Source organism: Coccidioides posadasii, chromosome 2, assembly GCF_018416015.2.
Source record: "Coccidioides posadasii str. Silveira chromosome 2, complete sequence".
In the NCBI taxonomy this organism is placed as follows: Eukaryota; Fungi; Ascomycota; class Eurotiomycetes; order Onygenales; family Onygenaceae; genus Coccidioides; species Coccidioides posadasii.
Genome location: NC_089408.1, coordinates 4,305,051 through 4,326,327, shown reverse-complemented (window position 1 = coordinate 4,326,327; position 21,277 = coordinate 4,305,051). Strand labels below are relative to the sequence as shown.

Below are 21,277 nucleotides of genomic sequence, written 5' to 3'. Positions count from 1 at the left end.
CAAAAGCGACCCGGTTTTACCTCTCACCACATCTCTTATTCTTTTCCCTTTATCAGCTGATTGACCATGGGATATGGTAAAGCACACAGGCTTTTCCGCACACGCTTACGGCGTTCAGAGGATGGAGTACGGGCTGAGAAGCCTTTCAGAGTACAGCACAGGTGTAGTCATGGAAATGCGCCGGCGTTGCTCTCGTTCGATCAATCTTTGCGACGTGACGAGTTTTCCTAGGACAAACCACTGGCATTCACTCTGGAGACCTTATCTCTTGGAGTGAAGCGAGCTGACGGAGAAAAGCAGACATTATCTCGGGAAAGTGTTGACCTGATTGGGTACCAACGCAAGCAACAGTCACATTTCCTGGAACCTGAGCAAGATCCCTTTGAGCCGGGGAGTTGGCAGGTTTTGGCCAACACAGACCATCTCGCACGGCTATATTGATCCAGAATTTTGCCAGGGTCACCCGCGTTGATTTACCGTCATCACAAGGCAGCATTTGAGCCCTGGCTGGGATGGAGATTGGTTTCGGAGACATGCGATCTAACGGAGGAGGTCGCTGGATGCCATGGGTTTGGTCAAACGTTGGAGTATTTAAGGTTAACATGGATGGGGGTTTGGCAGGCGGGTCGCCACGCATAAAGCACCAGGTTTCGATTTGCTTCGTTGGATCAGCTCGGATGGCTGGCCGTGACCATGCCAAGCCGGACTACAGTATCGATCGGATGGTTAAAAAGCATGTCTGCTTCGACGCAACTGCACCACAGACTCCACCGATCATGTCTCGCAGCTCCAAATGGTCACCTCGGTTATCTGTGTTTTCTTGTCGTCAAATTTCTCCAACTCTTAAAACTCCATTTCGCCGCCCATTAAGTGGTATTATTGGTGTTCATCGTAGAAAACCAAGGACGAATGTAGGCAGTATACGCTCAGCAAGCAACTGATATAAAATTGTACGCTGAGATACCTCACGATATAATTAGGAGGAAACCTGGATTTTGCCAAAATCCTGCATTCATCCTAGAGTAGCGCTGGAGGCAGAGTGAGTACATGCAATCATGCAGTCCTGCTGCCTCCAGAGCGCCTCCCCCCAACCAACCAAAAAAAAAAAAAAAAAAAAAAAAGGAGAAAAGAAAAGAAAAGAAAAGAAAAAGAAAAAGAAAAAGGAGACGCCGGTGGAACCAAAGATAAAATCGCGAGGGCTAACTGCCTGATGGTTTATGGGCCACTATCCAGCGGTGATTGAGGCAACAACAGAAACAAACATCAGAACATCACTCTTCAGGAGCATTGAACATATAGACATGTTTCATTAGCTTTATAATTGTACGATGCAGCAGGTCATCCCTGTCACAATGACGCGGATTTCCAGCAACACAGCTGGCGGTAATCTAGCCCCTTTACGCCTGAAGATTGACGGACGTAAGCTCAACGAGCACCTTGAGCAATACTATGAGCTGCGCCAGCAGCAGTTAGATGCCGACTTCCAAATGTTCCGTCAAGAAGACACAAGAGAGGTGGTTGCAAAGGGCATGGGATTATTTATTCTTTTGTAACTGGGTACTACAGTCCAAATGAATAAGTGATAGGGTGATGTGCTCAAGATATATTGAATAAAGGAGAGAAAAACGATATGAGGCCAACTAAGAACCATTTAGCTAAACATACTCCGTACAGGCCTCACAATCACTGTAAGATCAACAGCTTTATAAGCATGATTCTCTATCTGTTTGCAATCTATCTAGTCCGTATAGGACTCTCTAGCGGGCATATTTCGGGAGAAGAGTTGAGCCTCGGATCGGAACAACCGGAATCCCCACCGCAACACATCTTCAGATTGAGGTTTAACTATGATTAATTGTAAACTAATTATTAGAACGCCATCATTCCGGAGCATTGCCCTGCTCCGAAGATGGGATCGCCGCGACGTTCCGGTGAAGGAATGTGGCAGGTGGGAACGGTGGCCGGCACACCGGTCAACCTCAGCTAGACCCGCGGTTTGAGGCCTCGCGTTCTGAAGGAAGAAACTTTATCTTCATACTTTTGGAGACATCTTGATGTACTGTTGTCGCGATGTCTGGTTCCGGTGAAGGATTTAAAAAGATGTAAATGCCTAGCTCAAAGAAAGCGAAAACCATAATTACAGGAAACAAGAAGCTGGCATAGACCGAAACGCGCCAAAAAGATAAAAAAAGAAATTAGAAAAAAAAAGGGCATCGACAGGTTTCTATATCTGCTCATGCATTCGCCTGTTTCCAGAGTCACTAACGTAACTTCACACTAGCAAACCTAACTCTTTGGAAATAATTCCAATGACTTAACCAAAGACGCAATGAGAGATCGCAAAACGCATTCCACGCCCCGGTCCGCTTCATCCTTCCCGGCTCTCATACGTCCATCTGCTCGAGCACTTTGTTCGTGAAATCCCAAAGCAACGTTGAATAATCCGAACAAAACGAAAGACCCGTATAGAAAGTGTTCTTGTGGCCTTGCAATGCATACAGATCTCTGTAGAATCCGCCCTTCACCGCTTCATTCGAAACAGCGAGGGTTAATGGGATGTGACGTCTCCAAGTGGCAAGCTCGGGATTTGAGATTGGAAAAGTTCCTGCAGCACCCATACGCCTGATACCACCGAAGACGAGGTCCTTGGCCTCGGACTCCGTGAACTCCGAGTCTCCTACGATCTTGACGGCGTGATACCCGGGGACTCCCATATAATCCAAGTGCCAGACAAAAGGCATATGTGGAAGGGAAGCAGCCTTTGTTGGGTCCACATCAACGATGCTTGCCTTCTCCGGGAGGCCGCTGTTCTTCACGATGCCGACGTAGTAATTCTTCCACATCCACTGCCGAAAGACAGACTCCTCTTTCTGGTCGAGATCAAAGGGATCGAGATTGCGAAGAGTGGGAACCATCGTGACCAGCAGCTTCTTGGCGCGGATCTGCTTGAACTTGTCATCTTTCGTACGTACAACAACTGTGACCCCGCTGTCAGAACGTGTCACCTTTAGGATTTGGCTGTTGTAGATGACATCTGACCCGAGGACCTCAGCAGCCTTTTTATAAACCTCGGCAGTTCCACGTTTTGCCCGGACGTAGCCTCGCAGGAGCGCGTTGACATGCGGCTGTCCGAAAAGCTGGAGCACATATAGGGTGGGAGCGGTCAGCATGTTGCCAGAGCCGTGAGCGAATGTCCAAACCAGGGGTAGGGCGCCCTCCAAGTGGTACCTCTGGACGAATTGACCGAAAGGCATCAAGAGTTCATCTGGAACCTGGTCGGGCAGGTTGAAGCTTCCATCTGCGATCCCCTCGAATTTCGAAACCACCGCAGAATATAACAGCAGAGTCGCCGTTATGTTGACAACGTTCCCATCATACGGCGCTGTCTTTCCCGTTCGAAAGTCAACGTATCTGTTGTCGAGTGTTGCGGGTAAAAGGGGCTCATATTGTACATTGAGCCGATTTAGGTACTTCGTCGTTGTTTCGGTGTTGAAGAAACCCTGAACGCCGTAGTCGACGGGCTCGCCATCCACGTATAACGTTCCGATATGCCCGCCAAGATAATCGTTGCGCTCGACGATGGCTACCTTTTTGCCTTCATCCTTGAGTTTGACACCGGCGTATGTTCCGGTCGATCCACCTCCGATAATGCATACGTCCGCAGTGATAACTTCTTTATCAATCGAAAGCGCACTGCTGGTAGGGACTTTGAGGAGAGCAAGGCCAAAGAGCGGCAAGAAGCGAATCACTGCGGAACCCATCGCAAAAGACTTTATCTGCAAGATGAAGTGTGGAATCCTCGAGAAGCTCGAGAGAGCTTCAAGAGATATTAAGGACGGGCGTTCGGAATTAATACGATTTCTTCATCGGAATTATCACAGGACGATCTTTCTGTGTCACCCAATCCAGCCAGAGTCAGTGGTCAGCAGCCTTGGGCACGCAACTTTACGGGAAGGTTCGCGGCCTCTCCCAGCCGGCCAATTATCACACCCTCAGGAGTAAAGACCATTTGGTGGCCTTTTTGTTTTGCGTTTGGCGTTTGGCGATGAAATAGTCGCAGGATCGACATTGTAACTAGGGCGGAACTACGGCAGCCTTGAAACTCTGAACTCAGCGGACATAAAGGGCGTCTGGAACATCCGCGGCAACAAGAGAAATCAGACGAGTGGAAGCTCAATTTTCGGGATATCTGTAGTCACGATCGAGTGCAAAAGGTGTAACCTTCCCAGGTCGAGGCCTGGGGAAGCTTAACTTATTTAGCTCGTGAACCAACATTAACTCTGGACTTGCTATAGGCGATTCCGGTAGCAGGGGAATCCCAGTCGTTCGGACGATCGACTACGTGACGGAGGCCTCGTGCACAACGGGCCCCAGCCCAAGGTATCCAGTAAAATATCTATTTTATGTACGGAGTACTCTGTGCTTTGTGCGGAGTGCCAAAACAGGAGTACCATAGCTACTGTGAAGCTGTGAAAAGGCGAGAAGGCGAGAAGACGAAAAATTTTCATCGACCACACCTTCGATGGGCTGGCAGACCAAGCTCTCGACGGCTTCATAGGTTCTGCTAGTGGGTATGGCATTTATCCTTGAGGGGATGGATTCTATCGTTTCGTCATATCGCTGAGAGCGCGTCAATCCCCCAACGCAGGAATGCGTCTACCCAGGAAATCCAACAGGGGTTTTTTTTAACACTCTTGCGTGTTGTACTCTCCATAACCCCGCGCAATTGCTGATATGACAGAGCTCTGTGTCCCCTCTCTCTTTCTAAATTGTGCGAGTCACACTCCCAGAGTGAGCCATGTCCCTTTTTATCGCATTCATATTCCAAGTACTCGGCTTCCCGGTTCATTACTCGATATCCCGTTTACATTCGTACCCTTCCGTCCAGCCTCCCGGGAACACAGGGATGTTCTACACCCGACAGGCCCGGAATTCAGCACAATTTCTTTTGACAGGGGGTGATTATACTCCGTAGCGAGGGAGGTGACTGATAAATCGCTTTCTCACCGCCTACACAACGGATCCGGCATTCCCTTGTAATATGCCAATCAAGCAAGATGTTACAATACATATCCATCCACAGGGCTGACGAAAACGAAACATTTCCAGCTGAGTGGACCGAAATTCCTCCCGAGTCCTCTTCTGAATTCTGTGAAAGATCTGGCCTTTCCTCCTTCTTTTCTCCCTGATTTACGAACTCTTCCTACATTGCGTTCGGTTTCCGGTGATAATCCAATTCTCAATTCTTATCGTCCGTGGGCCTGAACTGTTATCATGCCCGATACCTTAGCAGCTGAATTAAAAACGGAGACCGGTGCTTCTAGCGTCCCAGTGGACGACGAGACCCAGGATGACAGTATTGCGAAGGAGAGTGGTGGGACATGGCAGGACAAAAAGGACATGTGGCGGGCCGGAGTACACCAGGAGCTCAATGTGAGGAATATTATGCTTTGGTATCATATGCAATCTTTCTTGACCGTTGATATAGCGGAACTTCCGATTCTTTACCATCTTAGGGTTCGCGACAGTCCTCATGGCCACCTGGGAGTCAGTGATGTTGTGAGTGATATTTCGCTGTGTCCGTTAACTATATTGCCTTCTGAATTAAACACTTTCTTCACCCAGTGGGAGTTCCGTTGGCTTGACCAATGGCGGAATTGGTGGGATGGTGTACAGCTATATTGCCGGGATTATTGGCTTTACGTTTGTGATCTTGTCCATGGCCGAGATGGCCTCCATGTGAGTTTCGTGTTCTCTATAGGTACATGATCCATCGTCTAATGTCACACAGGGCTCCAATCTCGGGAGGACAATACCATTGGATTTCTGAGTTTGCTCCCAATGAATACCAGCAACTCCTTAGCTATGTTAGCGGCTGGGTTTGTGTGCTGGGTTGGCATACAGGCATTGCGGGATCTGCTTATACCGTCGCCAACATGATTACTGGGATCATTGAAATAAATCACCCTGATACATATATGGCACAACCATGGCATGGGACGCTCCTCGTCATAGCGGTTGCCTTCATTGCGATGATCTTCAATACCGTGCTTGCCCCCAGGCTACCTTTGATTGAGGGTACCATGCTAGTTTTTTATGTTTTGGGTTTCTTCGGGATCCTAATTCCCTTGTGGGTGAAGGGTGAGAAGAATTCAGCATCTAAGGTGTTTAGCACCATAGAAGACAACGGTGGATGGGGGAGTAGGGCCGGGGCATGCATCCTCGGCCTGGTAGGTCCTGTTTACGCTCTTATAGGTAAGTATCTAGTTCCAAGCCATGACAAGGATAAATCAATGGTTCTGACACCGAGTTAGGCCCCGATGCTGCTGTTCACATGGGTATGTACGTTCTAAGCTTAGGTTGGATCGGACTACATTAACACGAAGCCCGCAGCCGAGGAGATTAAAGATTCCTCGCGAACATTGCCAGTAGCAATGCTAGGAACGTTGGCCCTAAATGGCATAGTCGGCTTTATCATGCTCATCACATACGTATTTTGTATCCCGAGCGCGCAGGAAGCTCTTAAGCACAGTCATGGCTTTCCATTCATCTATGTGTTTCTGCAAACCACTGGCTCTGTTGGCGGTACCACTGGCATGACAGTAATCATCATGCTTCTCCAGGCCTGCAGTGCTGTCAGCAATGTGGCTTCAACGTCACGGCAGCTTTATGCGTTTGCTCGTGACGGTGGAGTCCCATTTCCACACTTCTTCTCAAAGGTATTTCCTGTTCATGCTTCTCCCGGAAACAAGAGCTTACTTGCCAATAGGTCAACCGCCGCTTTGTTGTCCCATTGAACGCGCTCATGGTTAGCTTTATAATAACTTGCCTACTCGCGCTCATCAACATTGGCTCAGTTGTCGCCTTCAACGCCATCCTCTCTCTTGGTGTTGCCTCTCTCCTATCTTCCTATATCATTTCCATTGCCTGCGTACGTCTTAAGCGCTGGCGTGGGGAGCCTTTACCGCCTGCGCGGTGGAGCATGGGTAAATGGGCAAGCACTGTGGAGACCCTTGCGATTCTTTTCCTTCTCGTGGTGTGGGTTTGTGCATTCTTCCCGCTCAGGCGGGAGGTAAATTTGGAAACGATGAATTGGAGCTGTGCAATCTTTGGAGGAGTAGTGATTTGTGCGCTGGGTTACTATTTCATGCACGCAAAGCATACATATAAAGGACCAGTGACAAAGGTGAGGCCTTGGGCGGAGATGGTGAATATTCATTAAAATGATGATGTCGAAGGATTTTGTTTCGACAGGTCCGCAATTTATGCTATTTTATCAGATGCCGACTTCACACCCCCCACAATACATCGCCGTTTGTTGCAAGTGTTGATTTGATACAGTGCCGGCTCAGCGACTTGGCTTGTCTGTACAAGCCGATAGACTAGATTAAGGCTTCTCAATTATTATCCTGTATTGAGAATAGATAATGAATAAAGAAACAGATTCAATTGTCGTTAATCTATCCAAGCACGAAAGGTATGATGTTCAAAAATCTATTATGAGAACCAGTAGCATAGATCGAGCATTAGCTGCTGATTAGTTAATTTAGGAGGAATTAAATTTTCAATGTGAGTTGCCAAAACACCTCTTTGCTTTTTGTGTCTCTTGGAATTAAACTACCCCATGAGATGTATCTCTACTCAAACTTTTTAATTTTGTTAGTATTAGTCCAGGTTACGTGGCGTCATTTTGTTCCATCTTGCGACAACTTCATGAGCATATGGTTAAGTATCTAATCGATGATTAGTGGATTCCATCCGACTCGGAGGACTTTGGCAATAATGAAGCAGATGAGTCCAGCAAAATAGCAGCAGGATGTAAAGGTGATGAGGCCCCAGTAATCACCGCCGTTACGGGTAAGGATTGACCCCGCAATGGGTGTTCCAGTCAGGGTTCTAGGTGATTCATTCAGGTTAGTACCTTCACAGTATCCAGTTATACAAAGTCGAGGAGAAGGAGAAGGGAAAAAAAAAGAAAATTGGAGTGGTGCTTACCCAAAGCTAACAACAGTGTATGCTGTTGCATAGTACCGACCGTAGTTTTCTGTTTTGCAGACTTGTCCGACACAGACCGGTGTCAGACTAATGTTACTGCCACTGGCGAATCCGAAGATGAGGGCATAGGCAACCATCATGGCTATACTGTCTCCGGCGGGAAGCCACAGGCAAGCGGTGGACAAGAGGCACAACACGACTGTCGCAATCATGGTGTTGAAGCGTCCCATATAGTCTGCGGTGAATCCAGGGATCCAGCGGCCGAAAAAGGAACCGGTGTTGAGCAATGCGAGCAGCTGATAGGATAATCCGCGTGGCATATTATGATGGAGGGCGTAAGAGGTCATGAATGTGATGGGAATGAAGAGGCCCCATTCAATGAAGAATATCCCAGCCGTGGTGAACGCGAAAACAGGCTCCATCAGGATGCGCAGGTCAGGGAGGATATTTTCCTTGGTTGCACGTTTCTTTGGCAACCGAGATTTCATCAGAAGGCAGCCAGCCGACATCGTGACAAGGCTGACCAATGCCACAGCGCGGGTAGCCCATGCGAATCCGACTTTCGCGTATAAACTATCCAGCATGAGCGGGAAGACGATTCCTCCAATGCTTCCCCCGGTGGCAGCAAGGCCAGTGGCACGTCCTCGCAAGCGGTAAAAGAAGTGACCGGGACTGGCGATTGCAGGTGTGAAAACGAGCGTGATTCCTATGCCTCCTATGATGGAATATACAAGCATGAAGTGCCAGTACTGTTCGCATGAGCCGAGAAGGGCGACGCTAAGGACGGTCAAAATGGTGCCGGCCAGGACGAGCCACTTGGGACCTTTCGCATCAAAGACCGGGCCGACCTGAAGACCGCCGAAAAACATCAAAAATGTATAGGTTCCGAATATCCAACTGATGGAGCTTTGGCTGTAATCCTTGAGTTGGTGGACGGAAATCCAAGCCTGGAATGTTCCTATCGTGTTGGAGAGGCCCAGGGAGCCGAAAAGGGCAAAAAAGGAGCCTATTACTACCACATAGGCTTCTCTCCCGCCTTCGGGGTAGGTATTCCCCTGAGGATCCGTGGACATTCGCGGACTTAACGGCGCGCCACCGTCAGCGCTGGTGTACTGGGAGAAGGAGAGCTGGCATGCGTCTTCCGCGCTCTGACGACCATTTTCTGCATGGCGTTGATAATCTTTTTCCGCAATTCCATTTTTCTCGTCGGTGGTTGTGATGGGGACGAATTGCGGTACTTCGTGACCTGTCTCTGTTGGCTGCTTCTCCGAGAGAATTGAGCAAGATATTGGCGGGAAATCCTGCTGCAAACCAAGTGCGTCTTGGGGCTGATGTTGTGAACCCTCGCTTGCAGATTCAGCACATCCACGTTGAGGATCACCCAGCGCCATTGCACTAAACTCTCTCTTTGTCTCTCAAAATAGCATGCAGTAAATCGGGCGTCAGCAAGGATCAACGCAATTCCACCGTTTTTTAGATGTAGGTCTATGCATGAGAATGGGCTGTCAGCCTTACCCCATAGTTATTAAGACCAGAAAGTGATATGAGACCTGGAATACGCGGTAATATCAGAACCTACTTTTCAGAATCGGGAACAAATCTCGAGCATGTTGCCGCTTTTAGCCACCGGGTCCCGGAGTTAAGTCTTTACAGACTAAGGCTTTTGTTCTCCAAATTCCGACCTCGGGGCACGCCTGGGGCTCCCCCAAACCCGTAGTGATTGCAGGACCGCGAGGCGGGGGTTTTGATTGGGCTTGTCTTTACCCGGAGATCAACCATGGTTACGTTGGACCTCCACCGGTTCTTGCTACAGTACAAACGTCCTCTCAGGGTGGAGGAATGCTCTGTACGTAAACTGCGAGCGGGGCCCGTGGACGGAATGCAGATACAATGATTTTCGCAGAAAGAAAAAGAATATGTATTCAGGGTACGGCGCACACAGTCTGCCGAGTTGCTTCGTTTTTCGCTAGTCGGCGACTTGGTTCTCGCTGGGGATCGCGATTCTCCAAAAAGCTCAACCCTGTGTCGTTGTGCGGGAGTTTGGATTTCAAGCCAGCGTAGAGTACTCCTCCCGGAGTTTGCGGTCAAGAGGAGGCTTGCGGGATTGATGCGGTCTTCGTAGCAGACCACGACTTCGAGCTGATTAACTTTGCGGGCACTCGGCGCTGGCGTTCAATCGATTTCTTTCTGGAATTGTTCCGCGCGATGGCCTTTTTCATCGCCGAAGGGGAAGGTTGCCAAGGCGCTAAGATCCGAACCGCACGTTCTTTGCCCGTCGCTGCTTTTATCGCCTTGCTCAACTCCAATCTTCCAGGCGGATCCTGACTCAGGGATCGTCATTTGACGGGTGTTTTTCGTGTCCGCGCCCGCGGATCCGCTTTGACTACGGGAGTGCTGAGGCTGGGCTATAGGCTGTTTATATTTCAGTGATGAATGGCAAGAAAAGTGCCTCAGCATTCCCGTGCCATGTGCCTCTTTGAAGCACCCCCCTGAAGAGAAAAATTGAGAACAACAAGCTGCTGCTGCCTCCAGCCATCTCGGGATGATGACAAGCTTTCTAGCGTGTCGGGTGCATGGAAAGGGAACTCATTCGAATTGTGGAAGCGTTCCACCCTTTGGCGGGCCACATTTCTTCAGCTCCAGATCCGGTGCGAGAAGTTCCAATCCATGGCCATTGAATTTCGTTTTTGAGCGGTCAGTGCTTGGAAGGTGAGCTTGTCGACAGTAATGGTGCACAGATCAGGTCCCCGCGGTGTTATTTCTTTCACTGTACTCCGTAACGGCCGCTAAGTTACTCCATACTCAGACGAACAATATGACGCCGTGGCTCCCGTATCTTGGGCAGCGGAAAAGGAAAGGGGAGTACCAAATTTGAGCAGGACAACACATCCCGCCATACTCCGTACGGGGTATACAGGGGAACAACTCAGAGCCTGCGCCACCCTCAGTGGTCAATGCCTCTCTGAAGACCTCGCGAACCATGCACAGAGCTTCCAACCAGCGCAAACTCGATGCACATATAGTATATATATATATATATATGTCTATCCTTCAGCTATTCCACATCGTTACAGCCGACTCTCCGTCCCTTGCTCCACCTGCGTCTCATGTGAGTCGAAGTTGCACTCTTTCTACCACACATCTCCCGCACATGTGTTATCGAATACACGGCTCCATCGATATGCCAACGGGTTGACTGGCCGAGTCGCGAGAGATTCACCAGCCGAAAATATTTTTTGGTGATTTGGTTCCACAGCGGGACCTGCGGATTGCTTATCCTTTCTTTCAACCGCAAAAGGTTACATATTATCCGTCTCTGATTGGGGTATGGAGTACGGAGTACTACGGACATCGCTTGATTTTTCGAGCAGGGCCTGTGCGCCTCAACATGCTCGAATGCCTTCTGCCGCTGCTCGCATCTGAGATTGGATTCCAAACCCATTTTTGTATTCCCCGGCGATACGAGCCCTCTGTGCGGTGCCGCTCCCCCTTCCTCGTGAATGCAGACGGTTCGATTGGCTTCCCTGACTGGGACGGGGAGGGAGCCCGTCGCCAAGAGAGCGGCCAAAAGCCGTCCGTTGCTGGCGGAAGGCGCTTGCCGGGGTCGGCGCATGTGACATTTCTCCACACCCCCAAATTCTGGCGAATGGATCGGGCCCACTTGATTTCCGTTCGATTTTAGTTGGAGTTCCATTGGCCAAAAATAATCTGATCCAGCCAATGGCTGCGGGAACCTAAAATACAAAACTGGTAATTGGATCCGGGACCCTGGACAGCTAGCCTATCGGGTTGCGCTGCATGAGCATTGACTTTCCACCGCGCTAATTTGCACCGGTGCTACACATGTATGCGCCCCCGTCGTCATCGGCCGCAGATGATCGCCAGCTCTTTTCCCAATGTGCAACAACGCTGCCCTGACCACACGAGGCATCGCCACCCCGAGCTGCACAATCATCCGTGTGGCGAGCTGCCGACTCTCCGCACCCATCAAACAATTTGGACCACGGTTTGGGCCAATCGCAAAGTGGAATGGATCACCTTCCCGTCTTTTGTCCCACCAACGTCAACTCACATGTTCCCCCCAGGAGCGGCGGACAGGGAAGAAACCGACGCGCTTCGATAGGCGCAAATTACTGTTGAATTGCTTAACTAATTCGAAGAGCCCAACCCACCACCAAGTCTGCGATAGCCTTCAAAATCTCAAAGAACCATCACGCAAAATACGAGCCCACATAAAAATCATCCTGAGCACTGTACGATCCCCCACTCCCCACCGCATCCCGCTGCCCATCATCGAAATCACCAATGAGGGCTTGTCTTTCTGCTGGGTTAAGTTGGCGTCCTTTTCAAAGAAAAATATCTTTTGGAGTTTAATTTCGTGACGACGGCGACTGCAGGGTGTACAAAAGGCACATCCCATCCATCCTTAGATTGCTGATAAACCTCAGTTCCTTCGCATACGTTTCGGCCCATTTCAGCAGGATTTGGCTCTACAAAAGTCGACCAGATACTCCCGGGGGGATACAAAAGTTCAAAGCTACTGTATCTATGTTGCAGAGTCTAGCAGGAGAAAATTGAGCTCATTTCTCGACGCTTTCGCCGATTTACCTTTGTGCCCGTGCGCTCAGCTCTTACGAGTGATCCGGAATCACTTGAGTCTGTGACTTCAGTTTATCCTTCGCGTACCGAAATTCAAACGATTTCCGCGTTTTCCTCTCTTCAGCCCAGAGCGACCAGGGGGAGCTTCCAGCGAACACGTCGCGAGCCTTTGCCCAAGTACAGCTTCAAGGAACATCCAACTCGTGCCCGGTGCAGCATTTCCTAGCAGCGTACATACATAGAGCTTCGCCTATTCACGCCTGTACCAGTTGCAACGAATACACCACGATTTGATACTCTCCGTCGCAGCAAATCGTGTTGACTAGCGCAATTGTTATCAACATTACTGGAGACCCGTATAAGCATATATATAAGCTATCATGCCGTTCTTTGTGAATCCGCTCAAAAAGCACGATGCTCTGGAATATCCGGGGGTCCTAATTCCTCTGGCCGAGGAGCAAAATAGTCAATCGCCAGCTGCCGATGACAAGAAATCCGATGAAAGCTTGGCGGAAAGAGGATCGATTCAGACTTCTCAAGCCGGCACATCATTGACCCTTGAAGCACTGAAAGCAGAGGTAGAGAGTGATGTGGCTGCATCTGGTCACGATACTGCTTATGATCGTACGTTTTGCAGCGCATGTTGATTGTTTTGTCCTTTGACTCTTTCTTTTGGAAAGCCTGAGTGCAGACAACTTGCCTTTTCCTGCTCAACAACCTCCCTTTTTTGCCATTTCACTTGGCGCTGCTCCCGGCAGTTCCTCCCAGACGTACATCCCAAACGCCCGGCAGCGGTTTGTGAGAAGATGGATCTAATGCATGGTATTCAGGGAAATCCAAGGTCATTAACCGGGCTATCCAGGATATTGGGATGGGCCGATATCAATGGGAATTGTTCGTTCTCTGTGGGTTTGGCTGGACTGCAGACAAGTGAGTTAGCGAATAGCCTCGCAGAATAGTATTTCTTGTCAATCTCCTCGGTGGTTATGACGACTCTACTAACAATCAGTTCCGTTGTTCATCAGTCTCTGGCTGCAGGTATGCCCCGCTTAACCATGGTAGACCGAAAATATTTGAAATTTCTTAACAGCTATATGTTACAGGGTGTTGCTCTGACTCTGCCCCCTCTCTCTGCAGAGTTTGGAATCTCCGAGTCGCATGTACGATTTACGACCTGTGCATTGTTCATCGGATTGTGCATCGGTGCGGTCGTCTGGGGAACTGCTTCGGACATCATTGGTCGACGTCTCGCTTTCAACATGACTCTGTTGCTTTGCGGTGTGTTCGGCCTTGCTGCTGGCGGAGGTTCGACTTGGGTTGGGTGAGTCAAGCTGCAAAATTGCAAACAGAGCCCGGTTCCTCGCCCTAATTAGCTTGTCTGGATAGTGTTTGTGCCATGTATGCGTGCTTAGGTCTAGGCGTGGGAGGAAATTTGCCAGTTGACGGAGCATTGTTCCTCGAGTTCTTACCGTTTGCATCAGGGAACCTTTTGACCATGCTCAGTGTTTGGTGGCCCGTTGGACAACTCATTGGAAGGTTTGATTTTGCAAAGCCCATCACAATACCGTGAGAAGACTTGTACCTAATGTACATATATAGTCTCGTGGCATGGGGGTTCATCCCAAACTACTCATGTCCCTCTGGCGTTCCGTGCCGAAGGGAAGACAACATGGGCTGGAGATATCTCACCATCACCCTCGGAGCGATTACTTTCCTTATGTTTATTTGCCGCTTTTTCCTTTTCCATCTCTACGAATCGCCGAAATTCTTGCTTTCACGGGGTCGACAGAACGAAGCAGTGGCAACTGTGCATGCTATTGCCTACAAAAATAGAGCAAAGACCTGGTTGACCGTGGACATCTTAAATGAGATCGGCGGCTTTCCAGAGGAAGAGACCAATTCCCAGAAGCTGAGTCCAATGGAGATGGTTAGGAGGAAGCTTGCAAGCTTCTCCGCCGACCGGATTGCCCCCTTATTTGCAACCAAGCGGCTGGGGATTACCAGTACGTAGTGTTTTACCTTTGAGCAGCACTAAAATGTGTTTTAACCCACATCTATAGCTCTTTTGTTGTGGTTCTGCTGGGCTACAATCGGTATGGCTTACCCTCTGTTCAACGCGTTTTTGCCTCAATACCTTGGGAACCAAGCATCCACCCCCGTCTCAATTGGTAAGTTATATAAATCTTCAGCACCTTTGACTTTGGCGTGGATACTGATCTATGTTTTTAGTCTATCGTAACTACGCGATCACTTCCATCGTTGGCGTTCCCGGTTCAATCCTCGCCTGTTATACCGTCGACATCCCCTATATCGGGCGCAAGGGAACTATGGCTGTCTCAACATGCATCACCGGTGTCATCCTCTTCTGTTTCACTATCTCTAAGAACCCGAACGCTCAATTAACATGCACATGTCTCGAGGCATTTTTCCAAAATATCATGTACGGAGTACTGTATGCGTACACGCCCGAGGTGTTCCCTGCTCCGAACCGTGGAACGGGAACGGGAATCGCAAGCTGTTTGAATCGTATCTGTGGGTTGCTGGCACCCATTGTGGCTATTTATGCAGGGGATCGGGATCCAAATGCTCCAATATATGCAAGCGGAGGGTTGTTCTTGGCGGCGTTTGTTGCGATGTGTTTGTTTCCGATTGAAACGCGTGGGAAACAGTCGCTATAGGCGCACAGGTATGGCCTCAATCTTCCTTTTTTTCTTTTTGTGGAGGGAATAAGGGGTTTCTAAGGGGAAAGGCTCTGCTTCCCTGTAGGAGATGCAGAACTTGGGATGTTTTTTTCACCGGGTAAAACAGAGTGGGGAGGTTTTTGTCTCTTTGCTCCCTTCTTTAATTTTATCCTCTCGGGTGCTGGGAATGCCGGGAACAGCTGTTGATACCCCTGGTTTATATGATATGGGACTATGGAACGATAGGGACACAGCAGCAGGACGGGGGCAAATGGAATGCCGGTAATCTAAGTAGTACATTGTATATGATATATGGCTCCAAAGGAATATTTAACAATATCAAACATATATATCATGTATAACCTTTTTGAGAAGTTTGGTCTTGGAAGAAAGCAACTTGAACAAAAGGTCAGGAAAGTCTTTCTGCTCTGGATCGATGCGTTTCTACCCAATTGCTCGTTTTCATGGCTTGAAAAATGAGCTACGGATATGCATAGTCCATACATAGCCTTTGGAAAGGGTGCAGACCTCACCCCCGCCCCGGGGGGGGGGGGGGGGGGCCGACTAAATTCCGAGATAAATGGTCACGATCACGTGACTACCAAAAAAAGCCCCTGCGCATCTGGCGGCCCTGGCCTCCCCGACAAATTTGAAGAGTCATCGGACGAGGAGGCCTGCAAGCGACGCCGCGAGCACATTCCAGTCGGTCGAGGATCTTGCGCTGGAGATATTTCTTTGTCTGTCCCTTTGTCGCGACAATGGCTTCCGATCTTACTCATCAAGTTTTGGAGGCCCTTGCCTCAACGGACAAGCCAATTCTCTCCAGCGATGCCTTCCCCTCAACCCCACCAACGTCCGTCAAGTCTGCCCTCGACCGCCTGGGTTCGAGAGAGATGGTCCAATATGAAACACTAGAGCGAGAAGAAGCGATCTTATCCCCTGAAGCCGAAGGAATTGTCGCCAATGGCAGTCATGAAGCGAAGGTTTTCGAAGCGGTCCGAGCTGCCTTGGACGGATTGAAGATCGCTGAACTACCAAACGTCGTCGGGAAAGATGCAGCCAAAGTCGGCGCTGGCAATGCCTTTAAAAAAGGATGGATTAAGAAGGATAAGGATACTTTAAGAGCGGTTGCTGACTCTATCGAGGATACGGCACGAGAGCAGCTGCATACTATCCAAAAAACAAAGACATTCCCCGATGCGAAGGTCCTAGCAGATTTGCGGAAAAGAAAGCTTATTACGATGCAGAAGGTTATCAACTATAGAATATCCAAGGGACCAAAATATGCTAGGGAGTTCGTTAAGGAGCAGACGGATCTCACAGTGGAAATGCTCGCTGATGGATCATGGAAGACGGCGAAGCTCAAACCCTACAATTTCAATGCCAAGGGTGCGGTGACTCCTAGCGGCGCATTCCACCCTTTGAATAAAGTGCGTCATGAATTCCGACAAATCTTCTTCGAAATGGGATTCGAAGAGATGCCTACAAATCGATTCGTCGAGACCGGATTCTGGAATTTCGACGCCCTTTTTGTCCCTCAACAACACCCTGCCCGTGACCTTCAAGATACCTTTTATATTTCAGACCCTGCAGTTGCCGACAAGCCGCGTGACGATCCAAAAGATCATCCTCATGTTTCAAGAGACTCGAACCCAGCCAGTTATACAAAAAGCGATTCGGTAAAACCATTAGATTATGAGCGGTATTGGAACGATATTCATGCTGTGCATGAGACCGGTAAATACGGCTCAATCGGCTACCGATACCCATGGTGCGCAGATGAATCACTTCGTCTTGTTCTTCGAACACACACTACTGCTGTATCCGCATACATGCTTCACAAACTAGCGCAGAACCCACGCCCTGCGCGATACTTTAGTATTGACCGAGTGTTCCGCAACGAAGCTGTTGACGCTACGCATCTTGCGGAATTCCACCAGATCGAAGGTGTCATTGCTGATTTCGGCCTGTCTTTGGGTGGCTTGATTGGCTTTATGGAGGTTTTCTTCGCGAAGATGGGTATTCACGGGCTTCGTTTCAAGCCTGCTTATAACCCATACACTGAGCCTAGCTTGGAGATTTTTGGTTATCATCCGACGCTGAAGAGGTGGGTTGAGATAGGGAACAGTGGCATGTTCAGACCTGAGATGTTGGAGCCGATGGGTTTGCCTAAAGATATGAGAGTATACGGATGGGGTTTGAGTCTGGAGAGACCAACGATGATCAAGTGAGTTTGCCTTCTGCCATTATCCGCGGATGCCGCATATTTACTAATGCTTTTACAGATATGGTGTGAGCAACATCCGTGAACTTCTCGGCCACAAGACAGATCTCAACTTCATTGAATCGAACCCTGCTGTGCGCCTAGAGAAAGATTAGACAGCGCCCTCTTAGATGGTGATGAATTGAACGATTCTCATTCAAATTTATATTCCATGATCCTAGCTTTGCAAATTCTGAGGCTCGTGCTTATTCAAGGCCACCTTGAACGTCTACTTTTGGAATATAGTTATTATAGAAAAGATGTAGAATGTCCCGCCCGTATCTGTGCTCCGACGTGTAATCTTGATCGCCACAGCTCTTCAGAAGGCAGATTTCATATCCCGGCTGGATGGTTGAGTAATTCTACCTCCTCACTCATAGTGGAAAAGGCCACACCTTCTTAGGCGTGGAGTGAGGAAGCCTTGATGTGCCGGCTAAAAGGTCAACTACGAAATGAGGACAAGGTTAAAAAAAATAAAAAATAAAATAAAAAGAAAAATGGCAAAATTCAAGAGAGGCACGGGAAAGGTTGATTTGAATTATGTTCTTCGTGGATAACGTGGGATAACGAAACATATCCGTTTAATAGGGACATGCAACGGGGTCTAGGTAGCAGCGACAAGGCAATATTGATGATTGATGGAAACCTGACGACCAGGGAGAAAAGGGAAAAGCGAAAGCATTTTGGGAAACGGGTTTATGTGATGCCTTTTTAATTCATGTTCGTCGTGTGGGAAACCCCGGAGCGGGTACAAGCTAGAACAGAACGATTATCGTAAAACTCCAGCGAACCCAGATCTCTTTCGACCCGTAGAAATATTCACGAAGTAACCTATTCGCATGAGGGTATAATGTCAGCATTTTCCTCGTCCTCCTTTTGAACATGGCTTCTTAAACTCAATAGCTTGTTTCAACCACCCGAAACCTATCCTCGCGATGGAAAAGAAACATCACATACCCCAAAAACCCATTCCCGAATTTTCATATTTCCAGCGCAACAACACGTTTATCGCTGGGCACTTGCGCTCCACACGTTCTTCAAGAAACCGTCCCGTTGAGCAAGACGGTTAAGGCTGTCATCGCCCTCTCCTCTGGCTCGCACGAATCCGCAGAGAGCATACACTTGGTTCTCGCCGGTGTAACGGCCGTTCTCGTCGACCTTTCCGACGCTGATCTGCACGGAGGCGTGGTCCTTGGCCTTAATGATGCGGTTGGTAGCGCTGCATTTGCGGGGGACGTAGCTATTTATTTCGCAAACGAAAAACTGGTTAGCGAAGGGCTGAGGAGGGAAAAAAAAAAAAAAAAAAGAAAGAAACAGTTGTCGAGATATGATTCGAGTCTCCTTCAGGACTTTGTGATTCTTGGCGGGGGAGGATGGTCGGGGGGAGGAGAGGTGGTGTATACGCACAGATCGACGATTTCTCCCTTCTCGTTCTCCATTTTGGCGGATCTGCTTGAGTCTGCGAGTCGGTAGTGGTGACGGGTGCGAGGAAGAGTTGAGGTTTTGCTCGTGGGGGGTCGAATCGCAAGGTGATTGTTCCGCTGGCCGTTTGCTTTTCGCTTGCGACTCGGTTTGGTGTGTGCGATCCATTTCGGGATTGTGCGTCATGTGACCCGGGGCCGAACGCTTAGGTCAGCAGGTCGTGGTGATCAGTCGTGCCAGTGCGTGGAATTACGCGGTACGCCTAAATCCATAGTACGGAAGCGAGCTTATTTGTGCCAATTGGTTGACGGAGTATATACACATTCTTGTATCTAAACATCTACTCTATACTTGGGTATCCCTAAATGTATACGTACGTACATAGATATCGACCAGATTCACAGTGAACTCTTAGCAGGTCCGTCAGGCAGAACATCGCGTCTCCATCGGATTTCAACCTCTCTCGGGCCTTCTTTGTTGAAGCGAGCGAGCACAACTCGGTCTATTTCCCCTTTCTTATCGGTGCCCTTGAGTTCGGGTCCGGGTTGGCTGAGATCGAGGATCTGCCTACCATCAGGAACATTGCCTATTGGATGAGGCGAAATAAACTTGTGAGTCCATGGGGGGTTTCCGGAATGAGCAAACTTGACCAATTCGGCTCGCCGTTTGGTTGACTCCTCTCCCGAGATACTCTGTGGACTGGTCCCATTTGGACCAGGCTTATCCAGGAATTGAGCAACAAAATCAAGGAGTAGAACCTGCGGTGGGAACATAATGATGTCTCCCACTCTGGCACGGCAGAGCCACTCTGTAGCGGGGAGGAACTGCGCTTCTGTAATTTCGATGCCTCCATCTGTTGAAGGGACCTGTACTTCAGTATCTCCAGCAATATCAGAGATACCTCCGTTCGAATGCGGTAGGAAGTAAAGGTACATCTGAGTTGTGAAACGACGCGGGTTCCTCTGGGGAGTTATCCAATGCGAAAAAGGGACGAGAGGGTCTAGTTATTATAAAAAGAAACACATTAGAGTGCCTTCGGTCAACGAAATCATTCATTCAGATTAAGCACTTTGGTTTGGGTGTATCTGACCAGTATCAGCCACCGCAGCGGTATCTTGACCCTTCAGCCATTGATCAAAGGTAGTCTCGTTCATATGAATGGCGTGCCGCCCTTTTTCCCGTTCTGCGGGATTAACGCGGATCATTTGACCTGTGATGCTGTTCTTTGCGAGTAGGATGCCGCTCTCCTCAAACAGCTCGCGAATCGCAGCTCTACGGTAATGGATACCTTCATCGTGGCTATCCGGGTGGCCGGCCGGAGGGAAGTCACCGTCTTGGGGGGATATTGTTCCTCCGGGGAACACGTGGGCGGAGGGAAACGAGGACGAGGTCTTGACGCGGTGGAGAAGGAGGACTTCGTTCTTCGGAGAGATCAAGATCACGCTGCAAGCGAACTTTTAGCCGTGATAACCGACGCAAGATGCATGCGACACGCGCCGCATGACAGTTCCTAGCGCGCTACGATCTCAGGCTTACCTCGAGCTCGGCCTGGGTATCTTGTAATCGATCTTCGCCTTGGGCTTCGCTTCCGGTCCCATGGTGCGATACTGCGGTAACCTGCGTACCGTTGAGTAAGGAAGTCTTTTGGATCTGCCAATTGGCGTCGCGCGTAAAGGTTGATGCCAACACTGTCGACACACTCCGAGAATGGCTCTATACTCAAGGGATGCGAAGAAAGAAGAACGTAGGGGCGAGACAAGAAGCTGGCATTCTCCAACAGGAACGAAGGAGAACATCCTTATTTGAAGGAAGGTCACCGCCCCAGGCCAGCTTGTATCATGGCCCTCTAACTAGTGGTCGAGTTGCCTTGGTTGATTCGCGGGGAAAGCCACACAAGGTTTGCCGAGGTCTCCTCAGCGGTGTCGGCCACCAACGTCCTAGGAGTGACAGCTCCGGGCTCCTCCATCTAAGCGGAAAACAAATAGCTGGCGCATGTCCTATCTAGAATTCATGTGCACAAACAGATTCCAGAAGTCAGCATCTGATCTGCATCTAACTACGGAGTAGATTATGTTCAGATCTTCGGGGCTCTCACCGCCCGACGCTTTTGTTGAACGGTAAACGACACTCAGGCGTCTATGTTTGAAATCACTACCCCGTTCCCGATAGATAGTTACCCTGAGTCAGTGCTCGCTAATTGCGATTTACAAGTTATTGACCAGATAACGCGGAACCAATACAAGCCCCCTACAACGGACATGAAGGGCGAGAACCGGACGCAGGTGCAAGCTAAGGACATAAAATCCCCGAACGTCAA

The 21,277-nt window shown here is 49.3% G+C and overlaps 10 protein-coding genes across 10 annotated transcripts; 5 read left to right on the top strand and 5 right to left on the bottom strand.

The window, feature by feature from the left end:
- Positions 1–247: 247 nt before the first annotated feature.
- Positions 248–637, bottom strand: D8B26_003851 (uncharacterized protein; the record flags this gene model as incomplete). Its single annotated transcript, XM_066124285.1, has 1 exon — positions 248–637. One exon carries the CDS (start codon positions 635–637, stop codon positions 248–250), a length of 390 nt encoding a protein of 129 aa, XP_065980365.1.
- A 715-nt stretch (positions 638–1,352) lies between these two features.
- D8B26_003850 (uncharacterized protein) lies at positions 1,353–1,553 on the top strand (the record flags this gene model as incomplete). Its single annotated transcript, XM_066124284.1, has 1 exon — positions 1,353–1,553. The coding sequence occupies one exon, from the start codon at positions 1,353–1,355 to the stop codon at positions 1,551–1,553; it is 201 nt and encodes a 66-aa protein (XP_065980364.1).
- Positions 1,554–2,107: 554 nt separating this feature from the next.
- D8B26_003849 (uncharacterized protein) lies at positions 2,108–3,904 on the bottom strand. The gene has a single exon (XM_003071684.2). It carries the CDS (start codon positions 3,759–3,761, stop codon positions 2,385–2,387), a length of 1,377 nt encoding a protein of 458 aa, XP_003071730.2. The 5' UTR covers positions 3,762–3,904; the 3' UTR covers positions 2,108–2,384.
- Positions 3,905–5,274: 1,370 nt separating this feature from the next.
- D8B26_003848 (uncharacterized protein) lies at positions 5,275–6,797 on the top strand (the record flags this gene model as incomplete). The annotated part of the gene is made up of 6 exons (XM_066124283.1): positions 5,275–5,433; positions 5,489–5,559; positions 5,626–5,739; positions 5,792–6,255; positions 6,315–6,338; positions 6,394–6,797. 6 exons carry the CDS (start codon positions 5,275–5,277, stop codon positions 6,795–6,797), a joined length of 1,236 nt encoding a protein of 411 aa, XP_065980363.1.
- Positions 6,798–7,733: 936 nt separating this feature from the next.
- On the bottom strand, positions 7,734–9,386 carry D8B26_003847 (uncharacterized protein; the record flags this gene model as incomplete). The annotated part of the gene is made up of 2 exons (XM_003071686.1): positions 7,734–7,896; positions 7,996–9,386. 2 exons carry the CDS (start codon positions 9,384–9,386, stop codon positions 7,734–7,736), a joined length of 1,554 nt encoding a protein of 517 aa, XP_003071732.1.
- Positions 9,387–12,974: 3,588 nt separating this feature from the next.
- On the top strand, positions 12,975–13,960 carry D8B26_003846 (uncharacterized protein; the record flags this gene model as incomplete). The annotated part of the gene is made up of 4 exons (XM_003071687.2): positions 12,975–13,218; positions 13,425–13,524; positions 13,620–13,632; positions 13,698–13,960. The coding sequence occupies 4 exons, from the start codon at positions 12,975–12,977 to the stop codon at positions 13,917–13,919; spliced, it is 579 nt and encodes a 192-aa protein (XP_003071733.2). The 3' UTR covers positions 13,920–13,960.
- D8B26_003845 (uncharacterized protein) lies at positions 13,695–15,620 on the top strand. Its single transcript, XM_066124282.1, has 4 exons — positions 13,695–14,130; positions 14,194–14,597; positions 14,655–14,762; positions 14,824–15,620. Exons 1-4 carry the CDS (start codon positions 13,991–13,993, stop codon positions 15,270–15,272), a joined length of 1,101 nt encoding a protein of 366 aa, XP_065980362.1. The 5' UTR covers positions 13,695–13,990; the 3' UTR covers positions 15,273–15,620.
- A 316-nt stretch (positions 15,621–15,936) lies between these two features.
- On the top strand, positions 15,937–17,872 carry FRS2 (Phenylalanyl-tRNA synthetase, beta subunit, cytoplasmic). The gene is made up of 2 exons (XM_003071688.2): positions 15,937–17,502; positions 17,561–17,872. The coding sequence occupies exons 1-2, from the start codon at positions 16,034–16,036 to the stop codon at positions 17,652–17,654; spliced, it is 1,563 nt and encodes a 520-aa protein (XP_003071734.1). The 5' UTR covers positions 15,937–16,033; the 3' UTR covers positions 17,655–17,872.
- Positions 17,873–18,038: 166 nt separating this feature from the next.
- RPS21 (40S ribosomal protein eS21) lies at positions 18,039–19,103 on the bottom strand. The gene is made up of 3 exons (XM_003071689.2): positions 18,946–19,103; positions 18,496–18,778; positions 18,039–18,369 (listed from the first exon to the last, which is right to left on the bottom strand). The coding sequence occupies exons 1-2, from the start codon at positions 18,975–18,977 to the stop codon at positions 18,544–18,546; spliced, it is 267 nt and encodes an 88-aa protein (XP_003071735.1). The 5' UTR covers positions 18,978–19,103; the 3' UTR covers positions 18,039–18,369; positions 18,496–18,543.
- Positions 19,104–19,265: 162 nt separating this feature from the next.
- D8B26_003842 (uncharacterized protein) lies at positions 19,266–20,782 on the bottom strand. Its single transcript, XM_066124281.1, has 3 exons — positions 20,497–20,782; positions 20,051–20,403; positions 19,266–19,960 (listed from the first exon to the last, which is right to left on the bottom strand). Exons 1-3 carry the CDS (start codon positions 20,754–20,756, stop codon positions 19,359–19,361), a joined length of 1,215 nt encoding a protein of 404 aa, XP_065980361.1. The 5' UTR covers positions 20,757–20,782; the 3' UTR covers positions 19,266–19,358.
- Between the last annotated feature and the right edge of the window lie 495 nt (positions 20,783–21,277).

Coding starts and splice junctions, on each gene's coding strand:
- RPS21 (XM_003071689.2), bottom strand. CDS start 18,977: ATGGAGAACGAGAAGGGAGAAATCGTCGATCT. Junction 18,779..18,945: donor AAGGGAGAAATCGTCGATCT/GTGCGTATACAC, acceptor CGAAATAAATAG/CTACGTCCCCCGCAAATGCA.
- D8B26_003849 (XM_003071684.2), bottom strand. CDS start 3,761: ATGGGTTCCGCAGTGATTCGCTTCTTGCCGCTCTTTGGCCTTGCTCTC.
- D8B26_003845 (XM_066124282.1), top strand. CDS start 13,991: ATGTATGCGTGCTTAGGTCTAGGCGTGGGAGGAAATTTGCCAGTTGAC. Junction 14,598..14,654: donor CAAGCGGCTGGGGATTACCA/GTACGTAGTGTT, acceptor CCACATCTATAG/CTCTTTTGTTGTGGTTCTGC. Junction 14,763..14,823: donor ATCCACCCCCGTCTCAATTG/GTAAGTTATATA, acceptor CTATGTTTTTAG/TCTATCGTAACTACGCGATC.
- D8B26_003842 (XM_066124281.1), bottom strand. CDS start 20,756: ATGTTCTCCTTCGTTCCTGTTGGAGAATGCCAGCTTCTTGTCTCGCCC. Junction 20,404..20,496: donor ATACCCAGGCCGAGCTCGAG/GTAAGCCTGAGA, acceptor GTTCGCTTGCAG/CGTGATCTTGATCTCTCCGA. Junction 19,961..20,050: donor CGCTGCGGTGGCTGATACTG/GTCAGATACACC, acceptor TATAATAACTAG/ACCCTCTCGTCCCTTTTTCG.
- FRS2 (XM_003071688.2), top strand. CDS start 16,034: ATGGCTTCCGATCTTACTCATCAAGTTTTGGAGGCCCTTGCCTCAACG. Junction 17,503..17,560: donor GAGAGACCAACGATGATCAA/GTGAGTTTGCCT, acceptor ATGCTTTTACAG/ATATGGTGTGAGCAACATCC.